This window comes from Anarhichas minor, unplaced genomic scaffold, assembly GCF_050575085.1.
Source record: "Anarhichas minor isolate MPS153535 unplaced genomic scaffold, ASM5057508v1 ptg000027l, whole genome shotgun sequence".
NCBI lineage: Eukaryota > Metazoa > Chordata > Actinopteri > Perciformes > Anarhichadidae > Anarhichas > Anarhichas minor.
Genome location: NW_027466473.1, coordinates 19,536,937 through 19,553,678, shown reverse-complemented (window position 1 = coordinate 19,553,678; position 16,742 = coordinate 19,536,937). Strand labels below are relative to the sequence as shown.

General features: G+C 40.2%; 1 protein-coding gene across 7 annotated transcripts in view; it reads left to right on the top strand.

Annotated features, from left to right (window-relative positions):
* dbn1 (drebrin 1) overlaps positions 1 to 5,968 on the top strand; it is a 79,242-nt gene extending 73,274 nt beyond the window's left edge. For all 7 annotated transcript variants that reach the window (XM_076101762.1, XM_076101761.1, XM_076101760.1 and 4 more), the window contains 4 exons: positions 3,932 to 4,069; positions 4,273 to 4,742; positions 4,851 to 4,950; positions 5,121 to 5,968. In XM_076101762.1, coding sequence (XP_075957877.1) covers positions 3,932 to 4,069; positions 4,273 to 4,742; positions 4,851 to 4,950; positions 5,121 to 5,176 — 764 coding nt within the window. In that variant the 3' untranslated portion in view covers positions 5,177 to 5,968. The remainder of the gene's footprint in view (positions 1 to 3,931; positions 4,070 to 4,272; positions 4,743 to 4,850; positions 4,951 to 5,120) is intronic.
* The last annotated feature ends 10,774 nt before the right edge of the window (positions 5,969 to 16,742 follow it).

Genomic DNA, 16,742 nt, shown 5'->3' with positions numbered 1-16,742 from the left:
AACAATGACTATACCTACAAACACATATTGTGTGTGCATGATATCTCCTTCCTCTGTGCTATAGAGCTCCAAAACTATTAAACCCAATCAGCCACACTGTTTCACAGGGTGGCATGTTCCTTCATTACCATAAATAATACTCATCATAGCACCAAATGTTGACTAATCCGCTGCTGAAAATAGTCCCAAACCAATGCACTATTTCCTACAAACTACTTAAAAATGTAGTGACCAGCTGTTTTAGTCTGCTCTTTTTAAATTAAACTACTTTAGTGAGTTGTTTTTAAAGATTTGCGTCTTCAGTGGGAACCAATGGGTTGGATTTGAGAGAAACCGACAGGAAGTCAGAAAGTATTGAGAGGCGGACTAATGTTGGTTTTGGTCTTTTCATTGTTAATGACAATAAGACAAATATAAAATAATGCCATGATTTTCCTTTAAGCGCAGATATTTCAACATCTAAAAATGTCACTTTTTGTAAGTACGTTCTATATGTAGCTTATACGCTTATCAAACACAAAAAAACAAATGGAGCAAAATTATCCTTGAAAGGAAAGTCAGAAAAAGCAACTAAAGTTGCTGTTTTTGTTAAAAACCACACACCAAAGACCTACTACTGTAGCATCGATGCTAACAGTGTCTGTACTGTGTTCGGCCTCCTGAACATTAAAAACAAGCCCTTTTTGAGCATGAAATGTTTTTATATGTAATAATAAGCTAATAGGCACACAAGCATTTCACTAACTAGATAATGAAATATCCTACTTAAACCTAAACTTTATGGCTGAAACCCATAAAGCTGTTTGTCGGTTTGTGTTATAGATGTTGAGTCTGTCGTCTTCATCCTTTAGATGTCGTCCAGTCAGCTGCTGATGTTGAATTATTTTTGAAAATGTTTCTGTTTTTTTCTGATGTTTTCTGATTCTAAATCAGCAACAAGGTCATTTTTACTTCTCACAGGGAGAGAGAGAGAGCTGTTACTTTAACTACAGAATCTCACTGGTTTTCTATCACCTCCCTTCTCTTCTGATCCTCAATCTCATGCCTCGTCTGATCCTGGATCTGCTTCACCCCTCTGCGCACACACACTCAAACACACACTCCTCCTGCGGCTTTAAATCCTGACCGACTGACCAAACTGTGAGTGTTTGTGTGTGAATGTGACGCCGTCGAGCCGTCCGTCAGTCGCCACCGTTGTTTGTTGGCCTTTTGACTGAATATGGATCTTTGCCCTCTGACCTCTGTGAAGTTGATCTAGTTGTCATTCTGTTTAAAGACCATAATGGTGATGTGTGTTTTAGCCCATTAACTACAAGCACCAAACACCTGCCAATGTTTTTACATGTTTTCCTTTAAGAAATCTCCGACATCCAAGACTTCAATTTACAAAATATGCAGTTAAAAAATCAATTACAATATTTGACTGTTTCTTGCATTCAAATTTCAGCCGTTTAGCAGCTGGGTGCTGATTCCCAAAACATTTTCTAAATTCCCAAAATGCATCAACCAAGAAGAGTTTCCAATCTGTTTCTCACAACTGCTGTACCGAACAAACTTTAAGGGTCAGTTCACAAAATAGATTATATATTCTCTCTGACCTTTTGTGGTATCCAACTGTGCAGATGGTTTTGGGGTATTTTTTTTGTCCAGGTTTTGAGATATCTTTCTCTGAGGTTTCTGCCTTCGCACTAATATGATGGAAAGATGTTGCATTTGTCCTGGACAAAAAAAAAGAAACTATCTGCATCAACTTTCTCAAGCTAAGTTGGAAAATGTGTTGCTTTAAAAACATATGCTCTGGAACATGAGCAGCAATAATGTAGCTACTGGGCAAAATCATGCAGACCACCTTTGTTATCTGCAGTGTGTGTTATTGCATGTCTGTAGGCGCTGTAATGGCAGATGTTATGCTGGGTGGGCAAAGAACCGGTTCATCCCTGTCCCTCGTGACAGCTGACAACAAAGAAAGTTCTCTGTAATCAATCCTTCTTTTAATGTGAAAGGGAATTGACAATTTATCGGTAAAAGATCAATTTCTTTCTCCACTGCTTCCAGCAATTAGCCTGGATCCCTCAGAGTCTTCAGAGGGTTTTAACCACGAGGTGAACTGGAGAACCCACCAAGCTAGTCCCCGCTGAGCTGGATGTGTTTTGGCATTTTAACGAGGTCACACATCTCAGTCAGCCGTTTGTTACCAGTAAAAGTGACACCGTTGTTTTCTCATCTGTGGCTTATTGTGTTCATGTCCTCTGGGAAATCTTGTTCTGGTTTCTGAACAGGACGTCTGACTCCAACAAGCATGAAATCACCGAAAACATCTGAGAGAAAGTGACGTTTTTATCGTGGAAGTGATTCCCTAGACTCTCGCTGTGTTGATGTTTGTCATAATGAGTTATGTGTTCCTCGATGTGTCATCAGCATTGTGACTGTGACTCACCCGCAATGTGTCCGTATGCATCGATGGCTTAACAATGAATGTTCAGAGGATACCTGATGGCTGTTTAATGACTTGCTGGATTGTAGTGATTGTGTCTTGGGTTTTGGTGACAACTAACCTGGAATATGCCACTCTCCTATTTATCGGTACCGATACTTCCTCTGTCTGTATGACATGTCCAATGTGTGCTATAGGCGTCAATTGACAAGTGTCACATGGTAACTCACCCTGTGGTTGTTGCACTTGTCTTACATTACGATTCTGCTAAAGACGGGGTTGCCAAGTCTCAAACGTTTGGCATGAGACGTTTGCTTTCAACGCAGCCATTTCTTGATAAAGAGTTTACTGTTATGCTAGTGGCTCTGCGAGACTGTCCTTTGGCACAGTGGTACTTTGTGCTGAATATGCTGATGTATAGCAGGTATAATGTCAGCATTCGCTAATTAGAACTTAACAGAAAGTACAGCTGAGGCCAATGGAAATGTCATTAGTTTTACAGATATTTACTCATAAACCAAGGTATGTGACAAATTAAAATTGTGCTAGATGAATAGCCAGAGGATCACCAAAGTCATGAGGATATATCCTGAGGGGAACATGCATGTCTGTACCGAATGTCATGGCAATCAATCCAATAGCTCTCGAGTCATTTCACTCAAACCCACAAATGTGCGCCTCATAGTGGCGCTAGGAGAAAAGTCAGGATTCACCAAAGTCTTCAGTAAACATCCTCTGGGGACAATGAGTGTCTCTACCAGAATTTGTCACAATACGTTTTGTAGATTATGAAATATTTAACTGGATATTTAAATTATAAAAAAGGCTAGATGAAAAGTCAGGGGATCAACAAAGTCATTAGGGTTCAACCTCTGGTCACCATAACTTTCTGAACCAAATTTCATGGCAATCCATTTGATAATTGTTGAAATATTTCAGTCTGGATCAACGTGTTGAACCAGCCGACTGATCTGCAGACTGACATCTCTAGAGCCAAGCTGCTAGAATAAAATGCAAAAAAATACAACGTTGAATGCGATTAGGAGCCCTTCAGACAGCTTGGTAATGTCACCAACTCGAGTCACAAAGAGTCTGATTAGCTCAGTGACTGTGTCTGTTTGCTGGTCCTGTGATGGAACAAGTGATGTGATTGCTGTGATTTTGTCCGCTGCTGGATGTGTTGAAGTAACACAGGATATGATTGGAGGTCAGATAACCAAATATCTGCCTCTGATCTTATCTTATTTGATTCAAGATAAATCAACAAAGAAACCTTTCAGTAGACTTTCTAAAAGCAGATTGATGTTCATTATTCCAAATTCTGCCATATTTTGACAAAATAAACCACCAGTCGTGGCATTTCAGTTCAGCATTCTGTGTTACAGATGTTCAACACACCTGGTTTATGAGTGTAATTATGTTACGGAGGGATAATTTTGGTGAATATTTTTTGCTCTGTGCCTTTTTCGATGTCGTTGTGCCATTCTGTCCCTCTAGGGGACGATGACGATGACGATGAAGCAAGCACAGAGCGCAACATGGCCGCCGTGTCGCCCATTCCTAAAATAGTCACCCCGTCCATCAAAGAGGACTTGTGCAGGGAGGAGGAGGAGGAGGACTGCACAGACGAGTGGGGTAAGCGTGAAAGTGAAATCAATGTTGAAATAAAGTCACTGAGATGCTGCTGAAACAAAGGTTCGATGCATCCTTCAACTAAATGTCCTGTTAAGGTTGATGTTTACACATCTTTTCATCTGCAAATCAAATCAACTTGTGGCTGTGTTAAGACAAAATATAGGAATTCAATTGATGCTCTGCTTTTTTTTTTTGTCCACCAGATTCGGTGCCAAAACAGGAGCAGAAACCGTCAGCGCAGGAGTCGACACCCACCAAGCCCGTGCAGAGCGTCGCCCCGCAGGCCCGCGACTCCTCCGGCTTCTCTGTGTGGGAGTCCGGGACGGACAGCCTGGTCAACCTGTGGGACAGCAACTCCGACCTTCCCCCCAACCACTCCCAGACCTCCCAGTCCTCCAATCTGGTGGACCTGATGGGTGACGTTGGTGTTCCACCCGGCACTAGCGGCAAGCCTCAGCCCCTCCTCAGCTTCGACGAGATGATGGACGGGACCTACTGCTCGGCCACCGGCGCCGAGGACGACCCCGCCAGTCTTGTGGACGTGATGGGCTCCGACCAGATGACCCTCAGCTACCAGCATGCACTGCAGCATGCATCCGGGGAAAAGAAGGAGCTGGTCGATGGACAGCGGCTGATGACCAATGGGGAGACGCTGCTGAAAGAAGGGACTCAGGTCAGAAAGTTTATTAATCATCATGCCGCGCTTTTGAAAAGATGTTTTCTGTCTTTTTCTCTGTTAATGGTTTTATTTCTCCTTCTATTTGTCCGACGCTTCTTGTAGGCGAGTGAGGGCTACTTCAGCCAATCACAGGAGGAAGAATTTGGCCAATCAGAAGAGTCCTCGGCTAAACCTGCGCCTGTCTTTTATAACAAGCCACCAGGTGAGATACTTGTCTGATGATGAAATTACTTTAAATTCTTAAATATTATAAAGTAATAATCAACCCCAGGGTTGGCTAAATATAAGCAACACCTCTGTATAATGCAATCATGCCACATCAGCACTTTCATACCAGAAAATAATCAGTAAAATATGTTTTTGTGTGTTCAGAGATTGACATTACGTGCTGGGACACGGACCCCGTGGTCGACGATGATGATGACTAACCAGCCAATCAGACACCACCACAGGACCAAGAGGAAGTAGGAAGTGCGCTTCATGAAGAAACTGTTTTTTTTTTCTTTTTCTAAAAAACAAAACACAAACAAACAAAAAAAAAGTAACAATAATAACGAATCTTGCATCAAAATTACTTCTGTATTATCTTTTAGAGGAAAACAAAACAGTAGCCAACAGAAGAAGAAGAAAGACGGGGTTTGAGTTATCTTTGAAGATGGTTTGAAGGCTCAGTTATGGGCTTTTTTCTGTGTTTGTTATTTTATTTATTTGTTTTTTTTTCTTTTTTCTTTGCTATGCAGATGTAATAGCTGGGAATGGGGGGGGGACTTTTATTTTGTGTAAATGATTTATTACACGTTAACGTAGCGCACTGCTGCATATTAGAGACAATGGAGCCCAGTGTGTGACAGGCAGCCAACACACCTAGTCTGTAGAGCTTTAATAACACCCTATACAACTAATACAGTGGATCATTACAGCTGCCATCTATATCTTCACTCTGATTCTTTTCTTACCTCTTTTTCACCTCCCTCCTCCCTGCTGCCTTCCTCCAAAAATATCCAGAAATATTCACCCCTGCAAGTCAGTTAATCTTGTATTTAGCCCTCACTTTAATCAGAAACAGGTGAAACATGTTATTTATTGTGGTGTATCTGAACAGCTGATGGGACCCTGAAGAAATCTATTCAGTCAAATCGTGGCTCCGTTTTCCTTTCTTTTTTTCGCTCCTTTTGTATGATTTTAAGACTGAATTCAAGATTAAATGGCTTGTAAATCTGGTTGCTTTTTTTTCGGTGCACTTTTATTTCCGTTTCTGCCTCCTCGTAGGTCAACTGCAGCTTCTCAATCAGACCCTCCCCTCTGGTTCTATAAAAATCATCCTTTTTATCCCACTTATATATTTACACAGCAAAATAAAAAAGCTCTTCATCTAATCTAGATGAATATAATGTAGATATTTTTCCAGTTTTGTAGGAGAGTTTGGCTTTAAGATAATGAACACATTCAGCTTGTGCACAGCAGGAAAACAAAAAAGCAATGAATCCTTTGTATGATTCTTCTGAACTTTCTCCAAAAGATAAAAATAGGACTTTTTCACCGGGCCCTTCATGATGTGGGCATTTTTGGACCGCAGTGAGCACAGCTCCTGTTCAGAGTTGAGGAGGTTTGGGAGGCAGGACGCCTGCCTTTTTCCAAATTTTTCAAAAGAACAATGTTTTAATGTTATTTTCTGGCGGTTAGGCCTTATTGTTCCACTCAGACTGAGGCTGAGTTAGATGCTGGATGACAGAGGGAGGGTGGGATGAAACAGCTGGAAGCAAACTTGGGCCACACGGTGTTTGCAAATATTATTTTCATGACTTTGTTTTAATCTGCATGGAGAACCAGATGTTCATGATCGATCACAGCGCTACTGTCCTGATTTGATCGTGTCAAGTAAGCTGTCAAATCGAGTCAATCGTATTTATAGATACCAGTTTATCTATGGAAATCTACATATGCGAGTAATGTATGACGATATAAAAGTGAGTCCTTCCCTGGGACTACATTTAACATAACTCCGCCTCTTCTGCTTCCACTCTTAAGTTCCTCAATTTTATAGAAAGTGCAATAATCACCTGAACACCCCCTTTTAAGGCCTCGGTAAAGTTAGAAGGAATGCCACCATCAAAGGGTGACTTTATCATTTTTGTAGCACCTAAACAGGATGAAGTCATCTGTGAAAGTATTTCTGCAGAGATCCAGAGGGCACAGGGGTGATGAGCAGAAACTCAAGTAGAAGAAGAGTAGCCTGTGAAAAAAATACAATAATTGAAGATTTTAAAACGTTGGTCACTCCAAGCAGCGTCAAACAAAAGCTAAACTTCTCAATCCCTCTCTGACCCACGTCTGCTGCCTGACTGCTTTTGTTCTGTGCCATGCAAAAAAAAAAAAAAAAGTACCATATGTATTTTATTTTTTATTGATGCAATATTTAGTTGCCCTGAAAACTGGAGTGTGAGGTGGGGCGGGCTGTGACGGGAGGAGGTGTGTGTGTTTTTATTACCTGTCAAAGTGTGCTAGAATTGATTTTCAGGACCTTTTTGAATATTAGCAACAACATTGTTAGTTTTTTTTTTTTTTTTGCTGTAAATTCCTGTAGAAAATAAAAACTCCTAGGCAATAATAACACGTGTATGTGTGTGTAGAGCACCTGGATACTTTGTGTGTGTGTGTGTGTTCATTAGACAGGAATCTGCAGATTATTTAAGATGCTTTTGGGGACCTGGTTTGATTTATACCTCTGCATCCTAAATGATCAGGTAACATGAGAACGTGCTCGCATCCAACATCCGCCTCATTTTATTAAATCCTGTAAAATTAGTGAATAAATACGCAACTCTTGAATTCATTTTTGTACCATCATTCATATCTGTGTTGCCAGGTAAGCATTCATTTCGTTGTTTGCAGATTAAAAGAAATCTAGAAATAGTAAAAAACAGTTTGCACTCTATATAAATAAAGACAATAGGCAGGAATAAACATAATTGTAATACATAATGGCATATCCAAGAAATACAGAGACAACAGCTAATCACAATAATATAATAAACATATTATTAAAAAAAGAGAAATAATGACAAATCATATCACTGAGGATGATGCAGTCCCATACATCGTTATAAATGAACTAATTAATGAATATCTTTTCCCCAGACGTAACCTAGACTTCAAGATGGAATCCATGAATGTGGAGAGAGAGAAAAGGTCAAATAATAAAAAGGAAGCATGGAAACAGCTTGAGCTCCTGGTAAGTTTTGGTATTGATGATTGTGAGAGTTGCATCTGTGTACCAATTAAAGAAGGAAAGTCAGCTGAGCAAAGGACCCCGAAACATGTCTGATTAGAGAGATTGTTGTTCAGGTGTTTTCAGGGTCTCACAGTTTCTAGCACTGTGTAAAACGTGCACAGCAAAAAAAAGGTAAATATGCTCCAAAACACGTGGAACAATAATTTTTGTAATAATTGTTGTGCTTCATATTCACTTCAATGCAATTAGACTTCCTTTTTATAGTGGAGGAACTTGAGTTTATGCCACTTCTGTCGTAGTTTGCACTGTTAGAGCCGTTAGCTATGAGCTGCCAGCGCCCTGTCGACATGTTGAAAGCTGTTGAGAGGCAATCAAAATGCTCACACTCTGGGATCTTTTAAGAGATTTAATTGACGTATAAGCCCAACGGACCTGGTGCCGGGTCGACGCCTGTGGCATAGTTACAAAAAGTTGCGATCAAAGACGGTCTATTTATGGGAGATATGCATATTGTATACATGTATAAAAACAGAGTATTCAGCTTTCAGAATCAGTAACCAACTGTTTGTTGTCCAAACTTTGTCTTATTAACAAAGTATTTTAACAATACATTTGTACAAATATACCCTTGGTAAATATACAATGAGTTGGATTCAAAAGATCCAGGATCATTTCCTCGTCAGTCTACAGTAACTATGATTGGGATCCCTGGACACAAGAAATTCAGAGCTTTCCAAAACATCTAAATGCACCTTGACTCGAAAGACACAGCGATAAGGAAACAAAGCAATCGAACCTCACATTTTAAAGTCAAACTGGTTCAAATCTATCTTCTTGACAAAACATTTCTTCGAGGCATATGTTATATTCGCCAAAAATAGCAGATTTGTGTTACATGCAGTGCTACAGTAAAGTAGGGGCTGCTGGGAAGTGAGATTGGGCCTTAGGGAGAAGAAGTAAGCAGCCATCTAAGTCGAGTGTGACTGCCTTGTACTGGTGTGAGCTCTGGATGTTCGTGGCCACCTGGTGGCTATATTGACTCAATTACACCAACAAGCCTTATATCATTAGTTTCAGCTTGCTTAGACAAATCTAATTGATTGTGGACCCCAGCATTATCCAATTATCTGCCTGTATAGCATGGAGCGCTTCAGTCATCTGAATATTAATCAATCCTATTTGTGTTTTATTACTATTTCAATGTGTTTTGGGAGAATTGTGTTGTTTGTAACATAGCGATATGGAAATAAATAATGTTTTGAAGTGAAACTCCCTGTTAACAGTCAATATGTAAACATAGCCAAAACATGGAGGCCGCCTTCAATCTTATAATGGTAATATTGCCTTTGAAATTTAGATTATGTACTAGGCAGCGATGCAAATCTTATTTTCCTTTATTGCTTTAGGTGAATTTTGGGATAAGGCTTAACAGGTTAAGGATTTTGTCCAAAGAAAAAGGGCAGCATAAGATGTCAGCAAATGCCCCAAAAACAGCACATTTTTACATTCAAGTGACAAAACCCTCTACCGGTCATAGGAATTATGACTCTTGTCGATCCGGAACAAAAGGAGGAAGTCAGGTGGCGTTGTAATAGAGCCAAAAAGGAGGTCAAGGTTAATGGATGGAAGAGCAAAACAACTGCTCTTCATTTCACGTTCCCAACTAACAATCAACATTGGTTTCTTTTAACCACGACCACGAACACTCCCCAACATTAACCACACGGTTATTATTGTAAGCATGAAGATTAGGCTCTTCATTTCAGACCACAAGGTTTCCTAATCATGATGCTTTTGTGTCTAATTCTGACCAAACCTTACCCATAGCTGTCCAGGATGAGAAAAGGGTTTATTTCTGCAGCTGAGGTTTGTAACCATTGTCCTGTCGAGGAGGGCTTCAGATGAGAACATACTCGAGTGTGTCGTTCTGAAGGGCAGATATGAATGATGCATTTAGTCGTTTCATTTGGAGGACTTGTTTGGAAACATCACGACTCCAAGAAGAAATCTGGCTGCACAGTCGGAAAAAAATTTCTAGTTGAGATCCAAAACATGTTCTCATTAAAGTGTGTACAGATTGTAAAGCCCTCTGAGGCTAAAATAAATAAATTGAATTGAATTAAAGGCATCGTTACTCAAAGAAAGAATGAGCCCATTTAAAGCTACACATGCTCACTGATTGGATCAGAGGTATAAGACATGCACAGCAGCCCTTCCTACATTACACTAAAAATACGTTAAAAGTGAAATGATCTGAACAGTTCTTGTAGTTGACATGTCTACCACTAGATGGCCCCGTTGTATTTCCTCTCCACTGCTGGACTACCTCTGAGCTGTAGCTCTCTGAGAGGACCTTTGTCCGTTTCCTGTTCTCCTCTTCTGCTGTTTCATCCCCATCTCAATAGACAAATAACAGTTTAGTCTTAATCTGTAATCTCTGTGGCACTTTTCCCTTCTGTTGATGTTTGGAATACATTTCCCAGGGTGCAATTCTCCCAAACATGACTTCAGACAGACTGGCTTTTTTCTGTCTTACCTGCCAGGAAGGTCAAAATCCAATCAGAGAGAGGGAAAAGATAACTATTTAAATAGGATATGTTCCTTAAGCACATAGCTGCAGCACTCATGTCTCCCAGTTTTGCATGAAGACGGTCGTCTTTAAATAACTCCAGTTAGACAAACTCTCCCTCCGTTCACCATGACAACGGCCGTGAGGTCTATTAAATTGGATCTTTTCTATTTGTCATTCATCATCATGGCATGATTACCAGGTTCAGCCCTTCAGTTCAGCTTTAAGGTCCCACATTATTCCCGCTTCATGATTTTGAAACCTACCAGAATGGATTTCTTAAATTCAATGATTTTACACATTATAGCGTCTTAACCCTTACATCATCTCGTTTTAGGATCCTTTTTATGATACGAGATGGTTTTATTATGACGTATTTGACGTGTTATTGCGTGCTAAATTACTCTGGGTTAACAAGAAATGTTAGTCTTGTATGTTGTGTTATATTCACAAACAAAAAAATATGTATTTGTATCATATTCACTACCCATGAAGTCCTGAAAGACGTTGTTTTATTCCAAATAAATCCTCTTTGGGGACTTGATGAAAGTAAACCTGCTGATTGGAGGTTTTCCAGGTCAGAAGCTCTAAACAGGGCAGACTGGAGGCAATAAGGAACCAGTAGGCCTTCCTCACAGCAGACACTTTGACTCGTCATAGCAGGAAAAGCACATGTATTACTAATAACACTAACGATGTCTCCGCTCTAATTAAGTGTTCAAGTGAGTGTGACAGTGAACCTGCATGTACAACACAACCCTGGATTCAAAGCAGCTGGATTGAAACCAGCCAGCATTACTTTGATTATTTACACCTGTGCTCTTTTCCCCCTGTGACGAGTCACTAAACGTCGTCTGTGACAAAGGCCTGCAATGACTGCAGTTTATCTAAAAACACCTGTACTGATTTAACACATTTGATCAGGTATTAGCACTTGATTTCAACATCTCTCCTCGCGTGTCTGCTTTGAGCAATGAAGGTGAAAATCAGTGTAGTATTTTCATGTAAAATAGCTTTGACTTGTTTTATTCATCCTTATACTGAGGTAAATCTTTTTCAGGCTTTTGTCCCTCCCTGTGTATTTTGCATTTGAATCAGGCATTCAAACAGATGTATGAGAGGGAAGGGGGGTTTTCCTTCTTAGCTGCTTGTTGCAGTGATGTGGTGGTTGAGAGGGAAGACTGTAATTTGGCTGACGGATGTGAATACTCCAGAGGTTGTCCAATCAATTGGTCTGGCCACTTGTTGAGCAGCTTCGATCACTTGTTAATCAGTGGAAATGAGCTGTGATTACGCTCTGTGACTGTGACGCTCAACCGGGCTACATCGAGGGTGCAGGTTATTTTCCACCTCATTTCCTTCGGTACGACTTCAGAGAAACGAGCTGCTGTGGGGTTTGACAGGAAAAACAGGACTATAGAAAAACATGGATGTTGGTTTTGACCTACAGGTTCCTGAGGGGACGTTCTTTTTATTCCACATTAAATGTTTTGATTTGAGGAAAGATAACATCCAGAAACAAAAGGGGATTACAAGGCTCGAATGAAAGGCTGTGCACCCGCTCTGCTGCCTTGTATCTGAGGTTTACCTGAGAATCTTCAAACTCTGCAGCTTTAACAGTGACTGAACATGTCCCCTATCGACCCCTAACTTCTCCTAATCACCCCCTTACACCAGAACTACATCTCCCCATCCATCACTCATTAAAACATGGACAACTTGTTCCCCATCTCCCGGGTCCTTTTGTCTATTCATGCTTCTTTCTTTCCATTGTCTTTTTTTCTGACTGCTTCTTACATGCTCTTTTCTTCAATAAGTACAGGATCCTTTGTGACATGCTGATGTACTGTATGTCTTTACTTCAAAATCCTCCAAACCTGCCTGGATGTTCTCTTCTGTTTCTTTTTTTGTGGGATTTGATTTGTGGGATTCTCATATCACACTTAAAGAAACACTCAATGCCACAAAGTTAACGACGGAAACACACCTACCTGGTTAAGGTTAGAAATAAGATTATGGTTTCTGTTGAAATAATGTCACAACCGTCACAACGCAACTACTGTAAATAGATTTTTTAAATACATCCTTAGTGGACTTCAACAACGGCGGCACTGAATGAAGGTAGGAGGAAAGGAGAATGTTCACCATAACTCACCTTCACAGGTGTGTTTCTCTCTCTGCTGCTGCGTGAGCGACTGTCAGCTCATAACGAGATGGATGAAAGGAAGCAGCAGCTTCAAGGGATCAATATAGTATAATAAATTAAATTAAATTCTTCTGTGTTTGTGTGAAGCTGCAGACAGTTTTCAACCTTGAGACTGAGGACATTTTGATTAAACTGGTAGCCATTGTTGATTATGAAACAGACAGTTCATTTCTGTTTAGCTTGTGAGTAATAACTGATTCTTAAAACTTAAGATAATAAAATACCTAAATACCACCCTGCCATCTTTATTTAGTGTTTTGGAGCGACAAAGTGTTAATTTGGAACATGAAGTGGGGCCCAAATGACTGAGACACATGACTAGTCTCAAAGGCAGCAAAACCTGACTAATCCTTAAAGGTGCATTACACGAGATGAGGAGCGTTTATTTTGCTGGGCTGATGTTCTCTCTTTACAGGCAACACGTCCTCTCACAGATGCCGTCCCAGGCTCGATATTTGACGTTTGACTCAGAAGAAAATCTCAGCGGTGTGTCGTTTTTTATTTTTTTTCCTGTTAAAATGTCTTCCAGTGGCAGCAGGAGGAGTCACGCTGGGTGTCAAACTCTCGGATTGTTGCCAAGGAAACTTCGTCTTTGTCATCAATGTTGTGACCTTTTTGAATAAATTAATGTCCCCCTGTCAGCTATGAGGACACTACTTCACACCTCAGACTTTATAATCTTTTACTCCCACAGGCATGAATAGAAACCTTTAATGGAATACAAAACACTGCATGTGATTAAGGCCTTTAATGTCACAGTCATGAGACCGCTGCTTAGAAAAGGTGTTATATATAATTGCACTATTGCTGTCAGTACAAACTTTTGTGAGAAAAAATGAAGATTTAACAGTGAAATATACTACTCTGCATATCAAAAGAATAGATGTGGCAAATTTGAACATCAAAAGACTTTTTCTCTGCCTACAAACCAGTTTACTTTCAGCTAGAAAAGTCCAATTTAAGGGTAGTCCGATCCTTTGTGCTGGCTGCTTGTTAAAACCCCAATTTCTTTTGCTACACGAGTTAAATACAGAAGATGTGACGTCTGTGCTTGTGGAGGCTTTCCAGTTGTTTAAAGGCACATTTGACACACATAGACATCTGTCGGTTTCATTAATGATAAATTCATACCCTGCATTAGTAATAAGCCCTTTTCACAGCAGCCATTGTGACGCGCCATAGCAGAGTAAACACAGGTGTAACTGATCCCATTGATTATGGTCCGTTGTGTTCAGTCACAGCCGTTCCAGTGAGCCAGCATGGACAACACCAGGGCCATAATTAATGTTACTAATGACACCTGTGTTTACCCTGCCATGACATGTCAAAATGGCTGCTGTGAAAAGAGGCCTATTAATCATTTCATTGTACATCTTTCATCAACATTTTGGAAAGAATTCACAGACGTCGAAGTCCATTTAACAGAATTAAAATGGAATCATGTTAGAAGCTTAATTTGTATACTTTTTGTGATAATCCGAGTTGTACGATGAATAACAACATGCTCGACTAGTGGGGTGTTTATCAAATCGTGGTTTTGTAGGAATCCAGGCACGTCGGTCTTTGTTACAAAAATATCTCAAAATTTAAAATCTATACAGAGACAAAAAGAAAAGCACAAAATGAACAACGGCAACATGAAGACGTCACTCTGTGTTATTGAAAAGCGTCGAGGATTTTGTCTCTTTCTCTCTGCACGGATCTTTTATTACTGGAGAGCACATCTGTAGCTGTGGAAGCGGTATTGAACGGCCGCTCTCGCTTTATGTAACCTCGCAGGCTGAATCATCATCAAGCTTTTTGTCTTGTGCACGTCTTAAGGATGAGACGCTCATCTTCAGTTGCGCAATCCATTTCTCAGTTTTCTCGAGGCCAAGAAATATTTAGTCTGAAGGTGTGAACATGTCATGTTTGATCACCTGTCAATCATCAGCCTGGAGGGACTGGTTTGATGACCGAGATTGACAGCTTCTTGCAGCTCCTGTCATGTATTTTTTATATATCAGGCAGATCCGAGTACATAACTCAATCTGAAATGGGTTTCTATAATTCCATATGAATGGGATTGAACTCAACAGGACACACAAATGTTCTGACATTGTGACCGTTAATATGAGCAGCTTGAGCTTGCAGCCCAGTGTCTGTAGGATTTATGTTCCCATTGGACGCCCAATGCCAACGTTCAGTGCCAGAGCAAGAAGCAGTGTGGCCCCTTTGCAGCACAGTGCAAATAAAACCTTACTTTTTTTTTTGACTTACAAAGACTTATGTCCTCATGTGAACTTTCGAGGCCTGTGTCCTCGCATGTCTGGTTGTGTGAAACCTCCTCTGACACCAAGCGTCTCAGATCTTTCCTCTTGGGGGCTCGCAGATGTCTGTCCTAAATAAGAGATAATAAAGCTGTAGAAGACGTCAATACTTGCGCAGAGCTGATTAGCAACCAAGACTTCCTGATTTCATAGAAAGACCTTTGTACCAGAACAAACTGTTAAAGTGTTGTTCCAGGTTTTGTGAAGATTACGCTGTGTGAAACGCAATACGTGTGTATGTTATCCATGTGACTTGACTTATCGTAAATTACCCTGTGCCACCACACTGCCTGTTGTTATTCAAGTATAGTATATATCAGAGACTCAGAGGCAGACCTCTGAGCAGCCTTGATGCATATACTGTATGTGAACCAACTCTGTCTCCTTGCAAGAATAAATGTCCTGTTTAATGATTTTTACATCGGCCTCGAGTGAATTTTTCTAACATGCATGTATAGATTACCCAGAAGCAAATGCTAAAGCACATAAACACACAGAATAGAAGATAGAATGATAAAAATGCTTAAGAGAACAACAAATGCTCAAGAAAATGTAATTTTCTGAACAAAAGTATATTATACTTTTAACCTACTGCCAATCCCGACTCATTTTACTTTGCATTTTATGATCATAATGCGCTGCAGCATTATTATTGAGGCTCTCCACCTTGATGGAAGTCAGAGTTGGAAATGATTATGATAATTTAAAACCATTATTGACATTATTTTGTGGCAGCAGGGAATCAGGGAGAGGATGTTGGCATTTAAACAAATTGCTGCAGTAGTCGCTCTCGCTCTCAGTCGAACGCGGCTTTGGATTTGAAAATGTGATGATCGTAATTGTAGACCTGTTTGAAGGGTGAATCAACACCGATTCAGATGCTGTAGGTTAAAATAGCTGCTGCTGCAGTACACTCGTTGCTTCACGTGTTTCACCTCGTGTTTCACCTCAGGCCACATAATTAATGATGTGAAGCAGGTGTTTAACTTTTCACAGCTGATGCGACATCACTGATTCAGGCGTCCTCTGGAGTGCGTGTGTGACAGTTTCAAACAACTTTGCTCTTTGCACAAGGTGATAGGATGAAGTCAAAGCTGTACATGATCAGCTTTTAAGCCAAGAAAGTTCTGGATTTTGGGGGTGAGCCAGTAGGAAACATTGACAGGCTCAATGGATTTTACTAATTAACTCCTGAATATTTGATACAGAATGTAAGGGCCACACACAAAAACTCACAACTCCACAATGTTAGATGTGAAACTGAAGTACCAGATATTATGGCATGGTTGAAATGTAGAACCGTAAAATAAAAATCCAGTCAAATTTCCAGAGTGCCTACAGCAGCAGGGCGACGTTGAGTATTTGATTTTCCACTAAACATTAACTACATGGTACCTTTGTGAGGCACTACTGCAGGACTCCCCCACCGTGAAGCACTTTTATGAGGTTTAATCAAATGTGTTCGGAGGAAGGGGAAATCAAATAATATATCATATATAGCAATATATCTAATAAATAATCCTTCTATATCGTTTGAGTTTTCTGTGTTATGTATAGCTGTTTTGGTGCCTAATACTAATAATGTTCATTGCCACCAGATGCATTGTAAAAATGTATAGTATTATTTGACACTGTAAAGGAGATGTTAATGCAAATGAATCCAGAACACATCTAGTGA